The following is a 20,251-nucleotide window of genomic DNA, read 5'->3' as shown; positions in this document are numbered from 1 at the left end:
CTGGGTGCACGCGCGAACATCGTTCTCGTTTTTACCAGTAAAAATTTTGCAAGTATGAAAAAGTATCTGCATCAAATAAAACTGCTTTATGATTCTTAATACTCCAATTTAGGTACCGGTTTTCTCAGCTTAGAATTTCCGTGCTCGACAGAATCTAGAACATCGATACAAATGGACCTTTCTAGAACGTTCGATCGCTCAACATTGTCAAAATATTTGTGGCAATAACTGCAATTTTAAACGTCGTGTGGGTTGACAGAGACTGCTTTCGACATTATCAACAAAGCAAGACTAAGGTTTGATATTGTCAAAAGAAAACTTGATGATGTTACGTTTGCCCTCCGATATTCCTAACTTTTTTTTTACAACTCCCCAGACCTGCTGGTGAAAACCTGGTCATCTGATAGGCGGATTTCCTGTTTCGTGGCGCGAAGTCTGAACTTTTCGCGAATACCTGACTGAAACCTGATTCTTTCTTCCTCTCTTTGCAATTCACGCGGAGTTAAGAGCCACGAATATCACCCGATTATTGAACGAATATTACTCCTAAAATTCCGGTTTCTGCTCTTTCAACTTCGTATTGTAGCTCATTTCTTTTGTATCTTTAGTTTGTTTTGAAATGTGGCGTCTCTCTTTATTATTCAATCTACTTCCTTTCATCGATAGCGCCCTCTCCAATAGGTCGGTATGTATTACGCATAAATGCCGCCCTGCCGGCTCTTCGCGTTACCACCACTCCCCCTCCCCGCCCCCGGTCTCTTCTTGCGTATCTGTTCAGAAAAGGTGGGGCAAAATATTGTTCAATTGTAACAAATCCCACGTTTCCTGACTGAAAATTACATTTCCATATCAATTCAACGTTTCGAAATGTCAGGAAAATGCGGAAGATGAGAGCTCAAGGAAATGTCTATTGGAGAACGTGACGAAGGTTACTGCTAAAACCGTGATGAACCGCACTGGACTCCAGTCTTTTCGCGCGGTCATAATGGAGGTTGTCGGAACTTTCTAGCACGGCACGATGTTAACATCTTTGCCGTTAATTTTCATCGTCAACGTCACGATTTTATTATTATTTACCCTGGATAAAGGTCTGGACCCATCTGTGCAATAAAAAACTTATGTAACCGGGTCGAAAACAACTAGAAGTGAGTAGTTCCGCAGACGTCCACAAAACAATGGGGAAAGATTATTACAAGATCTTGGATATTCCGCGCAACGCAAGCGAAGACGAGATTAGGAAAGCTTACCGAAAGATGGCTTTGAAGTATCATCCAGACAAAAACAAAAGCACTGGAGCAGAAGACCAGTTCAAAGAAATAGCAGAAGCGTATGAAGTTCTTAGCGACCCTCAAAAAAGGGAGATATTTGATAAGTACGGTGAAGAAGGCTTGAAAGGAACTGGCAAACCTCAAGCGAGTACGACAGAGTTTAATTTTCAAATGCCGCCTGGATTTACAGCTTTTACTTTCCATGGAGACCCGATGTCCACGTTTTCAAGAGTCTTTGGACGAGACGATCCCTTTAGAGGTAGGTCTACATGCATTGAAATGTCGAGATAATATCTCAAGTTGAATATCGCTTTGAAAATTTTACATGCTAATTCAATATAACTGAAAAGTTTTGTTCGATGCAATACTATGCATGGTCGCCTTCGGTTTTATTGGACCTCGCTGCACCTGTTATATTTAGAGTTGTATGCTATTTTACACAAAGACGTTCATTAACACTACTCAATTTTTTTTTGTATAACTTTCTTCAAAATTGTTTCTCTATTTTATGCTCTATTTTTGCTAAGATGTAACGTCAATCTTCCAAATGATGAAGTGTTTTCTAAGATGATTTTGGGATGCCTTCCCCTTTCATGGTCGTTGAACTATAGAAATTAGCCGTAGTTGTTAATATATTTGTTCTTTTGTGCCAATTAAATTTATGGACTTGTGGCTGGGGAAGGAAAATAATACCATTAGAAATAGCCCATTGTTGTTAAACAGACTGAGATAAACTGCTACTGTCATCTAAGGGGGCAATCGCATGGAAAATTAAGGGAACTTTCTAGAGTTTTTTTTATAATTGTTGATTTAGGGAAGTATTCAGAGAAGTCAGTTTAAACATTATCCCTAGCTGAAAAGCTATTGAAATTTATTTTTCTTGGAAGAAATGTTGCTTTTTGGTCTAAATTTGACATCAGCTGGAAGAAACTAGAACATTTTAAGTCAGGAAAATATTCATCATTCTATACTGGAAAGTTTTTTTTCCTTTTAAAAAAAATCTCCCTTTGTGGTATAGAGTTGCAAAATAGAAAAAATCAGTGAAAAAACTAGAACATTCTGTTTTGTTTGCAAACTTAATGAAAGCAAACATTCAAACATTGTTGTCTGGGTTTATCTCATAAAAAAAAAAATAGGCCATATTTTTCTTGCTATGGCTCAAGAACTAAGGAAGAATTAACTCATCAACATTCTTATTTCTTTAGCATGGTATTAACAGGGTCAGTTTGGATATTTTTTGCACTTAAGTTTAAGAAACTTGTGCACAAAACCGACTGATGTGCTCAATTAAGTTCAGTTTCTTGAGAACACAATTTTCCTGGTCCTAGCTGCCATTGTCAGAAAATTTTCACTGTGGTGCAAAAAATGAGAACACCCCTTTCTAGCAATGCATAGGAATTTTCTGGAAAGTCTACTTTACAACAGTGATTGTTATAAATTATTCACACTAATTTAGGTCCATTCAATACAGAATTTAAGCTATTTGTTCCTTGTGTCTGTATGATTTTTCTAGAAGCTTTTTATTCCTATTTCTAACTTTAAAAAAAAACATATAGCTTAATTTATAGGGATTGAATGAACCATTTTTTCATTTGCTCTGTTTTGCATTTTCTGAAAAAGAGTAAGGGATAATTATTGAGTTGTGCAAATTGCTAATTTTTGTGTTCTGGCATTCTGAGTGTTAGTTTTGTGGCATGTTTTAAAGTTAGACTGAAGTGGTGTGCAGGTCTTTCCAGGTGGTCCTTTGATGGGGAAGTATGCTCCAGAAACCATATGATTATGATCTTTGTCAAGTGAAAGAAATTTGTAATGAAATGTAAAATTGTTTCCGTATGTGCTCTAATTTGACTTTGGACACAGCCATTTTAAAAGAGAGCAGCTGATTTGCCACACAATTTTCTAAATAGCATCATCTGTAGTTGAAGTAAAGCATATATAGGACAATTTTATGTTAAGTTAATTTTCTCTTCAGATTCTCAAAATGCACTCAGTGTGCCATCCACTAATAAATTCACCTATACTTCTAAATTGCTGCAATGAAATGTAAATTTTGGAGCATACTTTTCCTTTAAATTGGAAGCCTTCAAACAGAGACTTTTGTTCCACCTTGATTGCAAGCACCTTGCTAGCCATCCAGTTCTAATTTGAAATTTCTTTCCCAGTCAAGGATATACAGATTATTTGTTGTAGAAACTGGTACTTTTCCTAAGTGAGATGCTTTTTCATGTGTTTTCTAGGTTTTCCAAATGATGGGCCTTCTAAAGTTATTCAAACACCATTATTTATTCTTCTGATGATCAAACATAATGTTTTTAAGTCTTTTGAGTTTTGTTTATGGATATATAACTAATGGTGCACTCTCTACTAGGAATGTTCGATCAAGGTTTTGGCATGCAAGGTGGGGCATTTGGAGGAGGTGACTTTTCAGATATGGGAGGTTTCCATTCCAGCTTTCGTCATCAGAGTTACCCTGGCTTCAGTCGTCAGAGATCATCATCCTTTGAAGATATGCATTCATTTGCTCGCAAAAAGGCCCAAGATCCTCCCATAGAGAAATACCTCATGGTGACTCTAGAGGAGTTGTTAACAGGAACTACCAAAAAACTGAAGATCATTAAAAAAGTTTTGAATCAAGACCGAGTGACAACTCACCCTGAAGAAAAGATTCTCACCATTGAAGTGAAAAAGGGCTGGAAGGAAGGAACAAAAATTACTTTCCCAGAAGAAGGGGACCAAAAACCACACACTGTTCCTGCTGACATCGTTTTCACAATCAAGGACAAGCCCCATGTTAATTTCAAACGAGATCAAGATAATAACATTTTGTACACTGCTCCCTTATCTCTCAGAGATGCCTTAACTGGTCATACAACAGCTTCAATGGTACCAGTTCCAACACTGGATGGACGGACTGTCAATATTCCATTAAACAGTATCATTAAACCTGGGGCAAAACGCCGAATTAAAGGTGAAGGTTTGCCACTACCCAAGAGGCTGAATCAGCGAGCTGACATGATGGTGGAATTTGAAGTTGTGTTTCCAACACAACTTTCTACATCAAACATTGATTTATTAAAGGATGCTTTACCTGAGTGAGACAAGAAAAATTATTAATAAGTGATTATTTATTTATTTTTCCAATTTCACCACAAGTGGTTGAATGACATGAAAGTACTCTTTCATGGGAACTGTTTCCCCTTGTTCTTTTCATAAGAATCAGGAGTGTTCTTAACTATTTTATTCAATGTTTTTTTCCAGTTGGGAAGAATGACAAAAAGGGAAAATGAGTGTTAAATTAAGTTTCTAAGTGTGACAAAAAACTTTTCAAGTGTGAATTTATTTGTGTCAAATTTCACTGTGACTGGGTAGATGACTTGTTCGTTCATGATAAATGTTGTTAATGTTTGGATCACTAGAATAGCAGTGGTGGGTAATTATTTTAGTCACCCCTTAGTTTTATATTGTCACCTTGTGGTGAGGCAGTAAGGACTAGGGTGATCATCATCAAGTTGTTCTGATTTTTCAGAGACTGTACTTTATATTATGATCATTGCTTCCAAATTTCTATGTCTTGCATACACTTTGCTTTATCACTTTGCTTAGTGAGAGTGTGGAAAATTGGCCGGTGAAAATTTGAAGACCAAGTAATTAGCGTGCTAATTGGGTGAAAATGATAATGTTAAAATTAATTTTTCAGCTATCAGAATGAATGATTTTTGCCCTCGTCATAAATTCATAGATGATGTTGTTGACACACGCCAAAAGAACAAAAAACAGAAGCAGGCTGTTGGTATTGGTGTGCAGTTTGTAAATAGATACCAATATGTTTGGTTGGAACTGTGGATTGATAGTAAATTATGTTTTGTTGTTAACCTACAAGAGTTAATGTAAAGCAAGTCAGGCAGAGTCCTTATGGTAGGGAATCCAAAATTTAAGTAAAAATTAATATAATTGAGTGTTAGCTCTATGGGTATACACGACAAAATGTTTTATCTTTTTCCACTTGTATCAGAAATGAGTACTGAATGTATATTTTCTTAACTTATTAGGAAAATAAAACATGCACAATTGAAATCATTTTGTAATAATTATTATCTTGGAGTATGACCATATGAAAGGACCTTCAATCACCCATGACCCATTCTGCAGTAAGGCTCTTATGAGAAAGGGATGGAGATGCTGAATTACAAATTTGAAATGAGGTTACCTGAAAAAGAACCATTCCAGGCATGGCACGAGCTTCATTTCACTGATAAAAAGTAACCTCTTTTTGATATAAAAGAGCCACCATGATAACGGTTTTGTCCACAAATCTACAAATTTTCCCTTGTCCTTGTGACCAGGACTCTAAGATATGTTCCCAGCTAGGATTCCTGGCTATTCATCTCTACACCATGACACCAGAACCTGTATTTTACATGTGAGAAGAGGGAACCCTGCCCTTTGGTATGGAATCAGCCTTCACTAGTTGATCAACAGTTCTTCATGACAGGATGGAGTTTTGACCTTTCCACTCCCAGGGGTAACCCAAGTGTAATGTGCTGCAACTGATATATAAGTCAGCTGCAGTCATAGATTAAATTCTAGAGAGAAGGCCACCATTCTATTAATTTTAATATTTTTTATTTGTAATAAATATTAATATACATTTTCCATGGATGATATAACATGAAAAGGAAAGAGAATGTTTTGTACATGTTTTCTTAAGCATCTAACAACGTTCAATATTATTAATGACTAACTATCAGAAAGTTTAAATTAAGGAAGTTTTTGTTTACATTAAAAACAAACAAACAAAAAAGATGTTGATAAAGTAGGAGAGTACTACCAACCACTTTTACTGTCACACCTCCAAAAAAACTGTTTTCATTGATGAGACTGATTTTACAGAACATGAACATTTAACCATCTAGCATAGTAGGGTTTTTTGAAAGTTATGCCTTAAAAGTTTCCTTCATGGTGTAAATTGATGATAAGATGCTTGAAGAGAACTGTTAGGAGGTGTATGTAAATGAGAGGATTGTGACTTAGCTCCAAGTTAAATTTTCCTGATAAAAACATCAAACTTCTTCAAGACCTACCACTTGTTACAATATAATTAATTTTTGACAATGTCCTCTACAACAAAAACTCTATGTACATCAAGTCTGTGATGGCACATAAGACATGCTGTGACAGCATACTGACCTTAAAACCATAACAAAGGTAACAAAGTTCATCCATTTTGACGATAATATTCACATTATAAAAGCTGGAACTTGAACTTGAGCACCACATCATCTTTCCTGCACAAATTAACTTGTTAGAGGACTTTAGGCCTGGGTCATAGGTGGCTGCCCAATTCTGTTTACTTCATAAGGGAGTCCCAAAAACTGGTCTGCAATTCTGCCAGCCTCTCTCAAGCCACTCAAAAGAGCTCCATGTACTGTGGCAGGATAATTCCTTATTGTATGCTCCCCTGCAAAGAACACTCTGGGAGGATTGGGTGGGGCAGGATTACCTGGAGGCATCCCTGATACTGGTGGAGGTGCCACTGGAGAAGCCATGAGATCATAGTCATTTCCTGAAGAACCAGCAGCAACAAAGGAGTAAGAGCCTCGTGACCACTCATCTGACTTCCACCTTGTTACAACTGTCTCTTTAGGCTGAAAGAAAAAGATTCAATCATGAAGTACCATAGGCAGTGGTGGGGACTCAGCTGCTTTGCTTTCTAGTTGACATTGTCCTTAACACATAAAATTAGCCTGTGAGCAGGTCCTCATCAATGGAACTTCAGCAACTGCATTTCTTTCCTCTCAAATAAGTTTGAGGCCTTTAGTAAGACTAGCTGGCAGAAACTTTCAAGTTTACCTATAATTTGTAAATGTGGGGACCCAGCTAACAAGATTCTTTGCTTTCTAACATTCTATTTTGCTACCATTTGGCAAACTCAAAACCTGGTTTCACACAATAACAATGAAAAGTTCAGGCTTAAGTGTTTTTTAAATGAAAATGGATGTCTGTATGATGAGCATAGTCCCATAACTAAATATTGTAAACAAAAACAAACAAAAGCTAGCTTTTAAAATATATGGATTTTGCCAAGGCTGAAAGTGAAGCTTCAGTTGGTTAACCCATGTAGACAGGTGGCAAACATAGAACACATCATCAAGTAAGAATTGTTGGCAGAACATAGTGCTAAATTCTCAGGAGAAGCCAATAAAGAAATGTATGGTCTGCTGTTGGGAGGAATAACATTCCAGATCTCAGCTGTGAGAAGGTTAATTTTCACCAGCCTTTGTATTTGAAATTTATTTCAGAGCAGGGGAGTTTAACGGGAAAAAGTAAGTAACAAACCTGAGGAACAGCACTGCTCCCAAATATTCCTTTTAAGACTGCAATAGCACTTCCCACAATAATTTCATCAGACACATTTTCCAGCTTATTGGCAGCTTCACCAGCCACTAGAGCAATAAGCACTGGTGACTTGTACAGATTCCAAAACAGGAAAAGCTCACCACGGTTTGCCGTTGTACTTCCAACGTGACCAAACAGGTTGGTGTTTGGATCCCAGAACACTCGATCAAAGCAAAGAACCACCTTATACAAATAAAACACAGCTGTTGAATTAAATTCTTATGAAGAGTTCAATATGAACTGCATAAATGGGAGACATGAAGCTCACTAATAAGTTCTCTCCTTCTAACATGGTAAAGTATCTGACCTACAAATTGAAGGATTTAAGGGTCACATATCTCCTATGTCCCAAACTCATAAAATACATCAACAACCATTGGTCAAAGCAATATACAAATAAAAAGCTATACAAGAGGAAATTATGGATCTAAAAGTTTTTTCAAAAGTTGGCTATATGGTAGGTGTGAAAATATCTTGAAACTTGTAATAGTTTTTCCTCCAAGTAACAGTGGAGGAAATCCAAAGTAAGTTAGAATTTGTGTGAAACCAAGATAAGCATCTCAAATATAATTTTACTAATATAAATTTAAACATTGTACTGCTGGATCTGTGTATGATATTAAGTTTTTTTCCCACCTTGTTTAAATTTCCAAAGCCCATTCTGTGTATAGCAGCAGTCTTCCACTCTGGGAGGGGAGGGTGAAACTGCACACCTGATGGATGGCTTTTGAGTACTCCAAGTGGAAGCGTTATCAACACAGCATCTCCCTTAAATGTCTGTGTTGTAGTGATTGATGACTTGCTTGTGCTCTGGGTGACAATTTCTACACCTAAAACACAGTTGACAGAAATAGGTGGTATATGGATTGGAAAATAACCAACAGACATGTTACTACCACACTGGCATAATGCTATGCTAGTTACAGACCTTTTCAGTGTCTTTGAGTTGTGGGAGCTAGAACAGGAAACAGGAAATGAAGAGAGAAAATAGACAGGAACTGGAAAAGGAATTGAATCAAGGAGTACGATGCCACATGGACTAGAAACAGGAACAGGAATGAAACAATGGAAACCAAAACAAGAAACAGGAAATAGAGACGTCAACAGGAAAGACTACATAAAAAAGAAATAATAAAGAAAAAAGGAAATGGAAAGGGACACAGGAAAAAGAAATAGAGAGATCAACAGCATATAGGAAACACTAAAAGCAACAGGAAACAGGAATTTAAAATTAATCAACGATGGTGTAAGGTTTCTAATCTTGGATGGCATACTACCCACAAAGACATTAACACAAAACAACACTACTCACCTGACTTTTGAGTTTTTCAAACCAAATTTGTGTTTGGATTTTCAAGTAGGATTTTCTTAAACACAATGGGCCTATGAGCTTTTTTGGAAGTGTTATTGAAACTAAAATCTATATACATGTATATCATCCATTAAGTTATCCACTGAGCAAGCAATGGCACATACCAGTTCTGTTATAGCGCACATGTCTCACTGCAGTGTTGAGTCTGATATCAAGTCCTTCAGCCAAAGCAGCAGGAAGACAAGAGTAACCATTACGAACAGTCATGTGACTGCCACTGAACTCAAAATCATCATCTTGGTCCCAGTGTTTAAGTGACAGTGATGTCAAGGGCGTGGCATTTGCAAACTCTAGATTAGCAAAATGCCAGTCTAGGATCTGTCGGTCTCTTGATGATAAGTAAACATCACTGTGAAATGACCATCAAAACAGATTTAACACTTCTAAATGACACACTGGGGGAGCTAAATCAAACTTGCATGCTAAACTATTTCATTGCAAATTCCAATTGATTACAAGGAAATTGCAAAACAAGAATACCACTTGTGTATTCATGTAAGCCTTTACACCAGATTTAACCCAAACTCATTTGAACAAAGCTGTTTTCTAAAATTAAATAATTTACCTTGGTGGGTTATCTTCAAGTTCTTCAAGTCTCTCCTCAATACGAAGCTGCTCCTCTGCCATTTCATCATATTCCTTTAATTGGATTTATCAAAAAAACAAAATCATGAGTGTTTTTTTATCTTTGCAAAAACAGCCATGGAACTTTTTATCCTTCAAACCCACCATAATGTACTTACCCTGCAAAGGGCATTCAGGTCTCTTAGCTTGCTTTTCACCAAAAACTCTGATGTGACATCCCTGTTAAGAAATTCAATAATCAGAATTATAACCTTGACACTTGAAGAATATTCAGAAAAAGCAAAACACAAACAAAGAAAACAAAAAGATCCTTGCTAAAATCAAATGCATTTATAAATTGCACTTACAAAAATACTGGAAATTAAGATGAGTATGCAATTGAATGTAGCTCACACACTAACATTCTTGTGATCAGAAAATGTGTTTCTATCTTTTATGGGGCAAGAGCTGTGCCATGCCAGAGATTTAAAGAGCAATTGTTGTTGGAAATTGTCTGTCATGAAATTCAAAATTAACCTTAATCACTAGGATGTGAATTGCAATTCTCCCTCCTCATTACTATAGAGCAATTAAAAAAGTTCAGTGTATGATTAAGCCTCAAAATGGTAATTTATTTATCTCTTCTTATGACCTGTCTGCTGGATAAAGTGCAATTACCATTCAGAGAGCAAGTTACCTGTTTGACACTTTTGGCAGTACAAGAATGAAAAATTTTGACATTGTCCTATACCTTGGTTCTTTGACCTTGAGGGCCTCTTGGTATTCCTTATGAGTTTGCTTGACTTTCTCCTTAATCTGCACCATCTGATAATAAAAAGCAAAACAATACTTCATCAATCACAGGTCAGAGAGGTACACTAAATACAGAAAGACTCAACCACAGAAAACCCAGAGTATGTAACATGGTGATCCCCAAGTAAAACTAATTTACCTGGGCTAAGTTAGCCTTCAGTTGCTCTTGAATATTGAGAATCTTTTTTGCATGTTCGATCTGCTGCTCCTTAACATGCCTCTCTTGCATCCTGAAATCAAATCAGTACATACATTTGAACTCAATATACCAAATTTAGATGAATAAACAGGTTTGCTCATATTTGGAGGAATTCTCTTAAAATGGTACAAATGATAGGGTTACTTGCTGTAAACAAAATGAATCAATCATACTACACGAAAGATTTAATTATTTTAACTAATTTTAGCCGTGCCAATCAATGCATAACACCAAAATCAGCCAAGATAACAAAGAATTAGCTATAAACTGGACTAGTCAGTTTATAACCATATAAATTCATTGGTAACTAACTTGATCACGAGTTCCAGGGCATGGCCCAAAGACACAGGTTTGCTGTTCATGTAGTTAAAGTCAATTTGATGTGACAAATATGAGGTGGCTTCCAGCAACCTGTTGAACTCCCTTTCCACCATCTCATCTTTCTCTTTAGGTACCTGCAGAAAAATGCAATTAATGGGGGAAAACACTAGTGATAAAGTCACAATTGCTTCTTGTTTCGCATCTGATTGCTTGAGAAGGAGGTGTGTTTTCTGTACCAATAACAGAACAAAGTAAAGCCAAACCAGAGCAATCCCAAATTCCTTTCAACACTTAGTTGAAAGTTACTCTAAATCATGTGACACAAGAAAACATATGATTGTATAAATTAATGACAAAACTTGTATTTACACATGAAAATGATACACACAAATGCTTAAGAATGGAATTCACTGAATGGATGTATTTCTATTGCCAGCAATTTATAAGCTATGTTTTTTTAAGCTCACCTTTACCAAGAAGGCTTATTTGCAAAAAGAGGAAAGAGTTTTGAGAGTTGCTAATTTACATTTATTAGGAGTGGTTTTATGGTTTATAAGCTGAGAGAAGAGAGCAGGAAAAACAAAAGAAGCTGAGCGCATTTAAAAAAAAAATGTTTAGCAATAGGTGTTGGTGACTGGGTAAGAATGAACGCAATTGACAAGTGCATGAAGGTACATGTACAATGAATGGCATATTGACTTCATTCTGGTGAAAAAGAGGAAAGCCTACCCTCACAGCAGCAAGCCGGCTGTTGGCCTTCTTTTCAAGTGGGCCCTTCAGGAAAAAATCAAATGTTAACTTTGGTTCATTTAAAACAAGGTGTATGTTGTCATTCCAGGTTTAGTTTAATTTAGCATTTCTTGACTGTTATGTTAAATTTATTTTACCTTTTTTTTTAAATTTTTACCCTATTTTTAGTGACCAGACATTCTATAACATCATTATATTGCTGATTACAATAAATTCATACATGTAACTTATAATCCGTTGTACATGTACCATTGGCACTTGCCAGAACTGTTAGCAACTTTCTAATGTTTTGATTAACACAATTTTGTGTCTGCTTAAACAGGTGATTTTGACTTTTCTCAAATAAAAAATAAGCAAAAAAGTCAGGGTGTAAATTCAAATAGGGTAATTTAGAATAAAAACCAGCTTTTCAGTTCTTTTAAAACATCAGTGTTACAATGTAGACTGATTCAGTCTACTCTTTTTCCCAATTACTTTTAGTGGACAATGAAGAAGAAGAAAACATGTCTGAAAAACCATAACCTTGAACTGAACAAACTGTACAAAACTTTACAGGCGCATACACGTCAGGTTACTCAAACAGCAAGTTAAGAAGTTTTAAGTTTAAACTTTCCAAACCTAACCACACCAAACTATAATAGTTATAATAATAAATTGTTATAATTTAAATATTTAGGGAAAAATTTAAGTTTGAAATAAACTGCTAGGTAAAAGTTCATCACCCTAATAAACAGTAATTACTGGAGCCAATATTTCATAATAGCAAGACAATAAAACCTCATCTTTTTGGAAGGCAAGAAGTAAACTTTGTAAAGGGAAGTGAATTTTGTACATTATTTACAATCAGCAATTCCTCTTAAACAAAATGTCAAACCAGTTTTCAGGCTGAGGAAAACTATTGTTGATGACAAATTACATTCAAACTGTAATTCTTCCAAACTCTTTTTTCAGCCTAAAATGATTGCTAACCATCCAACACATCGAAAAAGGTATTTTAAATTGGCTCTTTTATTGAACACAGGTGGTAAATGATCAAGGTCCAATTCTCAGAAATTGATTTTTGGTTATGAAAATCCTAAATACATTTGACACTAAAGATGCTAACCTTTGATGACAACAGCATCATTTTTGACCACCAGTGAAATACTAGCTTGTGCTGAAAAGTCATTAATTTCATAAGTTTCAAAACAAGACACAGTTCATACCGACTTTCCATGAGTTTCATACAATGGACACTTTTGTCTAATCTTATGAAGATCCATATTGATTTGATTTGCCAGAACTGTCAAAGGATTTCCCCCTGCAATAAAAGAATGACTCCCTCAGCAAGTTTTCCTTTGTTGGTTATCATTTTTGACATACCCTTATCAACAGGCAAGCCAAATAAAGTAAATCCTTTCTTCTGATTGGCTAGCCAAGAGGAATATTCGTTAATTTTTTAAATAAATATATTTTTTCCTTTAATGACCAGCAGGGTCATTCAAAACCTAAAGCCCTGCAAGCCATGAGCTTAAAGGAGAAAGGAAGAAAGAGCTACAGTCACAATTATGATAAAATGTTTATTGAATGAGTGAGGTCAAGCTGGACAGGACGTGTCTGGCTTGCTGAGCTTGGTCAGTTTTTCTTGACCTTGAGCCAATAGTATTTTTCTGTCTGGCCCTTCCTCCCAGACAATAAGTACAAAACCTCAATGACTGTGAACAATAAACTTTGTGCTAAGATAGCCATGTAGTTTCTGGTCTCAGGTCACAGATACAAGATGTTGCATGTAAGTGTAGATTTTATGAAGACAAATTAAAACATTTTAACACTAACAAGTAAATAATACCAACCTAACCCAGTGAGTACCATGGCTCCAAGATCTGCAATGTACTGTCCTTTACGGAATGTTGCTACCCTTCCTCCCACACGTTCCTAGCAAGCAATACCAGATTTTAAGTAATAATTATTGATAATACCACAACAAATATTCAACTATCAACAAATTACCCATTAAAATAATTCTTGAGATATTTTAAATTTCAACCAACTGAGTGTTTGAGAGTAATGCTACCTTACCCTCGCTTCCACAATAGTGACATCAATTCCAAAAGACTGTAACTGCCGTGCAGCTGCGAGACCAGAGATTCCTGAACCAACAACTATCACTTTGGGTGACTTTTTTACTAAAAAGGGAACCATACATTCACTTAACACTTATAAACTATATTCAACTCATGTCAGAAGTATTCAAATACGATAGGTATAAAAATTAAAAGTAACAGCCAAATTTTTCCTCCCATAAAGAAGAGTATAATTCCTGAAAACCACACCACTATGACTGGCTTCGGATTCAAACCCAAACCCTGAATAAAATTATTAGTTTTTCAGGGTTCTTCAAGGAATTTTTTTTATGTTGATGTAACACAGGTAAAATCACAGATCTTGGACATAAGGTTATAGCTAGCACCCTGAATTTATCATGGTCCACACTTTTATATATATAAAAAAAAGATTGACTCCCAACTGTTTGGATATACCTGAATGCACCCAGCTTGTTAGAAAGTGTCTATTCATGGTTATTTTGTATTAAAGTTCTTAGCTTATAGATGCAAAGCACAATGAAATCTCCACAGAAACATGTCTGTGCAGAAAGTATTGTTCTTCTGATCTGGTCTATAAAAAATTATTTGTGTGTCACATAAATGGTATGGTCTACATATTTCTCAAATATAACAACTTTGATTATGGATAATGAAGAAGTCCAGGATGAATGCTTAATCAAGATCACTAACCTCACATGTCATTCAAGGATTACACACACTGTGTAGCATATACATGTAGGATCAATATATACTGACATTTTACCCTTTATTATAAGTTCTACTTACATGCAGCTGGCATCTTAAGAACCTTGTATATTCCAAAGTTTATCAAGCCATATCGTGAAAGGAAGGCATGTACTCTTGCTGCAAGTTTGGGATCACCTACAGGGAAAGCAAACAAAAATTATCAATTTTCATAGCCAGACATAAACCTATTTAGGTTCTACGTGCATTTCATTTTACACAAGTAGCAATGAAAAATTGTAAACCTTGTGAAATGTCATTGAGGAAATATGTACACAAGCTATCTCTGAGTTACCAGTAACAGGTTTAAATCTGCACAATGATTCCAAATTCAGGAGTTGCTTTCAGGTTTGTGTGATCTTTGTGGAATGCCACAAAGATATTTTAACTGAATAGTTTGTGATCTTGTGTGTAATCTGAAAAAGCAACATGCCACCTTTGATAACTTGGCCATTTACTATAATAATTTCTTATTTGCTTTAAACTTTCAGACAGATTGAAAGCTATCATAAAAATGTAAAAAAAAAGACATTAAGAGAATGTACAAGGGGAAGAACTTACTATTTTGAGGGTCCATTTGTGACATTGCATGCTCCAATGTCATCTGTTGTCGTGGATTTTCAACCCATAGTTGTAGCTTACATTGGTAAAAAAAAAACAACAACAACTTCATCAAACTTTAAGCAGAAGAATTACTATGCACTATGTCTGATAGTGACTGAGGGGTAATATCTATAGGTGTCATATTTTAAAATTTTCCTTGATTAACATGTTTTGCACCAGTTTATTTTTCACTTCCTAACTTTTTTATCATGATAATTAATCAACACCAGACAAAGAAAAATCAAAATCAAAATCAAACTGATCTGCAAAATCTCATCAAGACAATTTTGAACCACAAAATCCATAGATAAATTACAATAATTTTCAAAAGAAGTAAAATCCATCAATTAAAATAGGATAAAAATTTAATTGATTTCGCATACCATTCTATTCCTGATGTATAAAAACTGTTTCTGAACAGGGGGAGGGCCCTGAGAGACATCTGGGAAACACGATGCCTCTTGTGATGTCATCTTATCAAAAGGCAATCTACTTTGGAAAGCTGCACCCTCAAGTCCTGTAAGTGTAAATGTTGTTAGTTGAAAGGGACTCCCAGTTAAAATAATTCCATACAGGGAATGTCCATTTGTTTTATCTACATTTAGGAATTTCAATTATCTTCCTGAGACCAAAGGAATTAAAACTTCAAATGTCTTAAAATTATTTTGACCTGAATTCACTTGAAACTATAACATATTATGCTGAAATTTAAAATGAATTTCAGTTAAAAGCAATTCTTAATTGATGTTAGTTGTGCCACTATGTTGCCTCAATGGGAGCTCTTCAGTTGAAAGGGCTTTGAATAATAACAACTAATGACAAAAGCCAGAAAGTGGATTTGACAAAGCCACAAAATTACAAACATATGGTTAGTGGCTGAGGGTTCCTGCAAGGAAAAATGTCATGGAATACTATGAATCTTTCAAGCATTTGAATGAACAGTTTCGAGGAATATAAGAAAACAAGACAGATATGAGGCACAAGCAAAAATAGAGAAATACTGAGGGTTGCACTATAATGTTTCAACTCCCTTAACAAAACACTGAGTGCACAATTTATCATGTTAACTAGCTCCATGATGCATGTGGATCATGTCAAATTCAACATGGCCATAAAACATGACTCAGACATGTGATGAATGGAATGATCTCTCTAAAACTGCATCAACATGCTTGTTAACTGCAGCATAAATCACACAATTTGAGCTTTACTTCTCCTTCATTGAACTCCAACAAGATTTAAGCATAAACCTAGCACAGTATACTTGAAAATAATGATATTGACTTGACTATTTCTTAAGTTTGGACGACTAATACAATAGCTCTAGCTGCTATAAAACAAAGAGAACTAGCCTTCAGGAACATCTTCTTCATCATCCTCCTCTTCTACTTCACGTGGTTCTTCAGCCTCCATAGCTGGAGGGACTGGTGATGCTCTTGTGGTGGTTCTGATGATTTCATCATCCGACATTTCCTCGTCCGTCAAGTTAGCTAATTTTACATCTACTTCTGTGTATTCCACCTGAAGTAAACAAAATCCATTGCTCAATTAAATCAATATTTTTCTAACACAATCACCAACAACAGTAGCACAAAAGAAGGACTTTATTTCTTACATAGTTCAAACATTTGATATCAACTTGGCAACCCAAAAACCAAAAAGACTTTGAGATCTTCTCTCACATGGAAAAGGTATACAATTCATACAAACTCAAAACATAAACAAATTTTCATGAGACATGCCAACTTAAGTCAAAAAAAGTCAATGTCAATGTCAATGCAGCACTGACTCAATAAATGGATAGAAATTCAGAAAGATTCCATTTTGAAATCACCGGTGATCCTTATAATCTGATTGGCTCTCAAAAGTTTGATTTAATATCATCATTTTATTTTTTTTGCATTAAACCGCATATTTTTCCTAACCAAAGAGAAAGCTTTTTAATGACTAAAATGCAACAATCAATCAGAATTTAAGGCTTGTTTAAAGTAACAAATCAGTTTGTAGGAGATGGATGTAATAAAGTGGTAATTAAACTGAATCAAAAGCCATTTTGGTCTGAAATCATACTTGTCCCACCAAACTGCACTCCACTCAGTTCAATTACCATTAATTGTTGTAAGTCACCTTCAAAGCAGACATGACCTTCACACTGGAGCTAAGTAGCATTATGAAACAAGAGGTTGCTTTCTAACTACTGAGAACTGTGATCACAATAATCACTATCAATGCTCAATAAAATTACTTGATCTAAAATCTATAACATTTAATTCTTTATCACTGAATGATTCAAACAAAAAAGGGACAAACTCCAATAAACACAAATATGTAGAGCAACCATAGAAGTAGAACTGGATCTAAAAAAGTGGTGGGTCCCCAGGTTTGGTATAATTCGAGTAAAGTTGAAGCAAGCATGATTGGTGTCAAACAGAGTTCATTGAACCCCTTGGCTTTAGCCAGCAAGGACAAAAGGATTTCTTGGCATCACAGTCAAGAGTGTCCACTCAGGCAATAGAACACAAAATTACGTAATAAGGCATCTTGCCTGGCCTCACTGATGGCTTAAATGCATACAAAAAAAAAAAATTCACAATTCCCATCATCAACTGCAATATTTCAACTCTCAGGTGATGTAAATAAAACAATTATTTTTAATTTAGACAAGGAAACTGGCACATAAATTTAACTAAATTTATGCAGCAAAAAATCTTAGAAAAGGAAGCCTTTAGGGATGTGATATTTACGTTCAAATTTTGTGTAGCTGTTTCATAAATGCAAGATGGTTTGCAAAACAAAGGCATGGAAAAAGCTACCAGGCGCTGAATAAATGATCAGGAAAATATATTTTGTATCTAGCAAATTTTTCTTTACACTTTATGGTTACTCTCCTCTCCTCAGTAGAGTATCTTTTCAATACGACTGTGTTGACTACATGCCAGTATGAAAAATAATGCTTAAATTTAAGCGCTAGACAGAAATAATCAGCGCGAAAATTCATCAAAATTAACAGCTGAACACATGGAGAACGCGTGTTAGCTCATAAATACATTCACCGATTGCTTCGCTGTCTGAAGAAGAACACAAAGTGTTTCCGTTCTCTCGATCATTTTTATCTTTCTTATTTCACCCCCCCCAAAAAAATTAACCACAATCGGGGAATACAGTCAATTTTAGACATAAAACCATGAATCTTCTTTAAATCGAGTTCAGAGAGCGTACGGAAGGAGTTCTGTTGTGTAACATTGGACAATTCGCTTACCTCCATTGTCAGAAAACGACAAATTACGCGCGGCGATTTCGGACAGAAATGGTTCGAATCCCTATCAGTTTCGTGTAATAAAAGGCACACGATTTATCTGAAATTTTGACAGGAATTTCCAAGCAAAAACGATGTTTGGGTCGTGGCTAAGAACGAGCAAAAAATCATCAGTCATTCCCCAATCTTCCCGCGGACAAAGGCTCCCGAGTGACCACTCCACTATAAAATATGTAAACAATCCAAACGCGCAAAGCCGAAAAAAAAATGAGTGATTTATTCGATATTCCGGGAAAAAAAAGCAGCGATAGCCCTTTAATCAACTTAACGAGACGAAAGCTTGAACACTGGCTGAACATAACGAAGGAATTGTACATTTGCCGAGGAAATCTTCAAACGACTCCAACCCGTTGCGTGTTAGTGATTACAAAGTTTCATTGTTGACAATGTGACGTAGGGCTTCCCATTTCTGGTTTCAAAATCTTGTCGAAAATCTCTCATTTACTCTCATCCGAGCCGGAGCGAAGGAATTCAACAGTTTCTCCAACTTTTTCCCCTTTTCAGAATTCAGGAAATGGAAGCTAACACTTACGAGGAACTATCAAATATATTCTCTGAAACAAAGCCCATGTGACTCTGAACCACGAACCAGTCAGCTTTCATTGCTTCAATGACAGTTCGTTTAGTATTGCATAAATTTAGTGTCCCCGGATCGGAGGTCACGGTAGATTATACCGGAGATATTCGATTCTTAAGACTCCAAATGTGTCTTTCGTTCCTTGGAAAGACTCCATCTGTAACCGTAAGAAAAGGCTAAAGCTGAAACACAAAACCGTATTGTTGACAATAAATTGAAGAATGTTGCATAATATATCATGAATGACAAATTTAGATAATGAAGACAAACTGTGAACATACTTTAGGCCGCTTTCGCTGACTTGTCCTTCTGGCAATTTCACTTTCTAAATCGAACATTTCAGCATCGGTTCTTTGGCTCGGACTACCTCCATTCTGCCGTTTTTCTTCGAGACTGTTAGAGCCTGACTGACTTGCATTCACACCCTGACCTGGCATATTTGGTTTAGGTGCTATGAAAGGAAGGCCGACTGGAGGCTTAGGAAGAATTGGAGGTGGATATGAACCCGACATTATCAAATTCTGGGAGCTACTTGACCTATCTGGCCACTTTTGGACGAGCCTAGTTCAACTTCTAAGTTTGGAAATAAATTGTGGAAATTGGGTGAAAATTCAGCGTGATAATCTGGCTGAGAGGAATGACAAAGGGCCAGGTGGAATAACAACGTGAATTATGGCACGTGATTAAAAACCGCCAATCATTGCACGACTACGGCGCATGCGTCTTACCAAATGTAACAATTTCCATAGTAACGGATTATTGACAGAATCAATACAATGACTGTTAGATTTCCTTCCTTATATCTTATCAGCCATTTCCATTTTAGAGGCTTAATTGTATTCCACATTCGATCTTAAAACGTGGATGTGGTAAAACGATCATTAATCGATTGTTTTCGACTGAATCGATTGTGTTTTTTGCTATATACAATTTCTTCGAGAAGATTAGTACGTCATTGGCACGAGCTTAGCAACTGTCACTAAAACCCTTGACAACCAACCATTTCGATTTCATTTTCCTCAAGGTGGATCTGCCGATGTATTTTTGTAAACTTGGTTAAAAATAAAAGGTCCAATCGAAAACACACACCAATGTGCACAAACTGGAGGCGGTGCAAAGTCAGATTAAACTTTCAATGTCGATAAACAGCGCTGTGCGCCAGATGTTCTCGCCGACGCTATTGACATTTATAAGCACAAGTTCTGACCATTTCCTGTTCTCTTCTCGATATGACTGCCTTCGAA

General features: G+C 36.0%; 2 protein-coding genes across 5 annotated transcripts; one reads left to right on the top strand and one right to left on the bottom strand.

The window, feature by feature from the left end:
- The first annotated feature begins 607 nt into the window (after window positions 1-607).
- Window positions 608-5,342, top strand: LOC113676263 (dnaJ homolog subfamily B member 4). Its single transcript, XM_027192902.2, has 2 exons — window positions 608-1,527; window positions 3,637-5,342. The coding sequence occupies exons 1-2, from the start codon at window positions 1,176-1,178 to the stop codon at window positions 4,362-4,364; spliced, it is 1,080 nt and encodes a 359-aa protein (XP_027048703.2). The 5' UTR covers window positions 608-1,175; the 3' UTR covers window positions 4,365-5,342.
- A 532-nt stretch (window positions 5,343-5,874) lies between these two features.
- LOC113675980 (lysine-specific histone demethylase 1A) lies at window positions 5,875-19,684 on the bottom strand. Of its 4 annotated transcripts, none has more exons than XM_027192586.2 (18): window positions 19,289-19,684; window positions 16,467-16,635; window positions 15,498-15,631; window positions 15,073-15,148; window positions 14,554-14,649; window positions 13,742-13,848; window positions 13,516-13,597; window positions 12,889-12,983; window positions 11,663-11,707; window positions 10,925-11,067; window positions 10,553-10,643; window positions 10,352-10,425; window positions 9,780-9,840; window positions 9,602-9,675; window positions 9,141-9,385; window positions 8,301-8,494; window positions 7,605-7,847; window positions 5,875-6,913 (listed from the first exon to the last, which is right to left on the bottom strand). In XM_027192586.2, the coding sequence occupies exons 1-18, from the start codon at window positions 19,517-19,519 to the stop codon at window positions 6,581-6,583; spliced, it is 2,493 nt and encodes an 830-aa protein (XP_027048387.2). In that variant the 5' UTR covers window positions 19,520-19,684; the 3' UTR covers window positions 5,875-6,580. The 4 variants fall into 4 exon arrangements, with proteins under 4 accessions (XP_027048387.2, XP_027048395.2, XP_089070878.1 ...); XM_027192594.2 differs by lacking the exon at window positions 19,289-19,684 and adding an exon at window positions 18,374-18,605; XM_089214752.1 differs by lacking the exon at window positions 11,663-11,707 and having other exon boundaries at window positions 19,289-19,680.
- Window positions 19,685-20,251: the final 567 nt, after the last annotated feature.

Source organism: Pocillopora damicornis, chromosome 8 (genome assembly GCF_964200805.1).
Source record: "Pocillopora damicornis chromosome 8, jaPocDami1.2, whole genome shotgun sequence".
Lineage (NCBI taxonomy): Eukaryota > Metazoa > Cnidaria > Anthozoa > Scleractinia > Pocilloporidae > Pocillopora > Pocillopora damicornis.
This window is presented reverse-complemented; position numbering and strand designations above follow the sequence as displayed.

Excerpts from the sequence above, each read along its gene's own strand:
- LOC113676263 (XM_027192902.2), top strand. The coding sequence starts at position 1,176 with ATGGGGAAAGATTATTACAAGATCTTGGATATTCCGCGCAACGCAAGC. Across the intron at positions 1,528-3,636 it reads ACGAGACGATCCCTTTAGAG|GAATGTTCGATCAAGGTTTT; the intron begins GTAGGTCTACAT and ends ACTCTCTACTAG.
- LOC113675980 (XM_027192586.2), bottom strand. The coding sequence starts at position 19,519 with ATGTCGGGTTCATATCCACCTCCAATTCTTCCTAAGCCTCCAGTCGGC. Across the intron at positions 16,636-19,288 it reads GTCAGCGAAAGCGGCCTAAA|GTGGAATACACAGAAGTAGA; the intron begins GTATGTTCACAG and ends TGTTTACTTCAG. Across the intron at positions 10,644-10,924 it reads GCCCTGGAACTCGTGATCAA|GATGCAAGAGAGGCATGTTA; the intron begins GTTAGTTACCAA and ends ATTTGATTTCAG.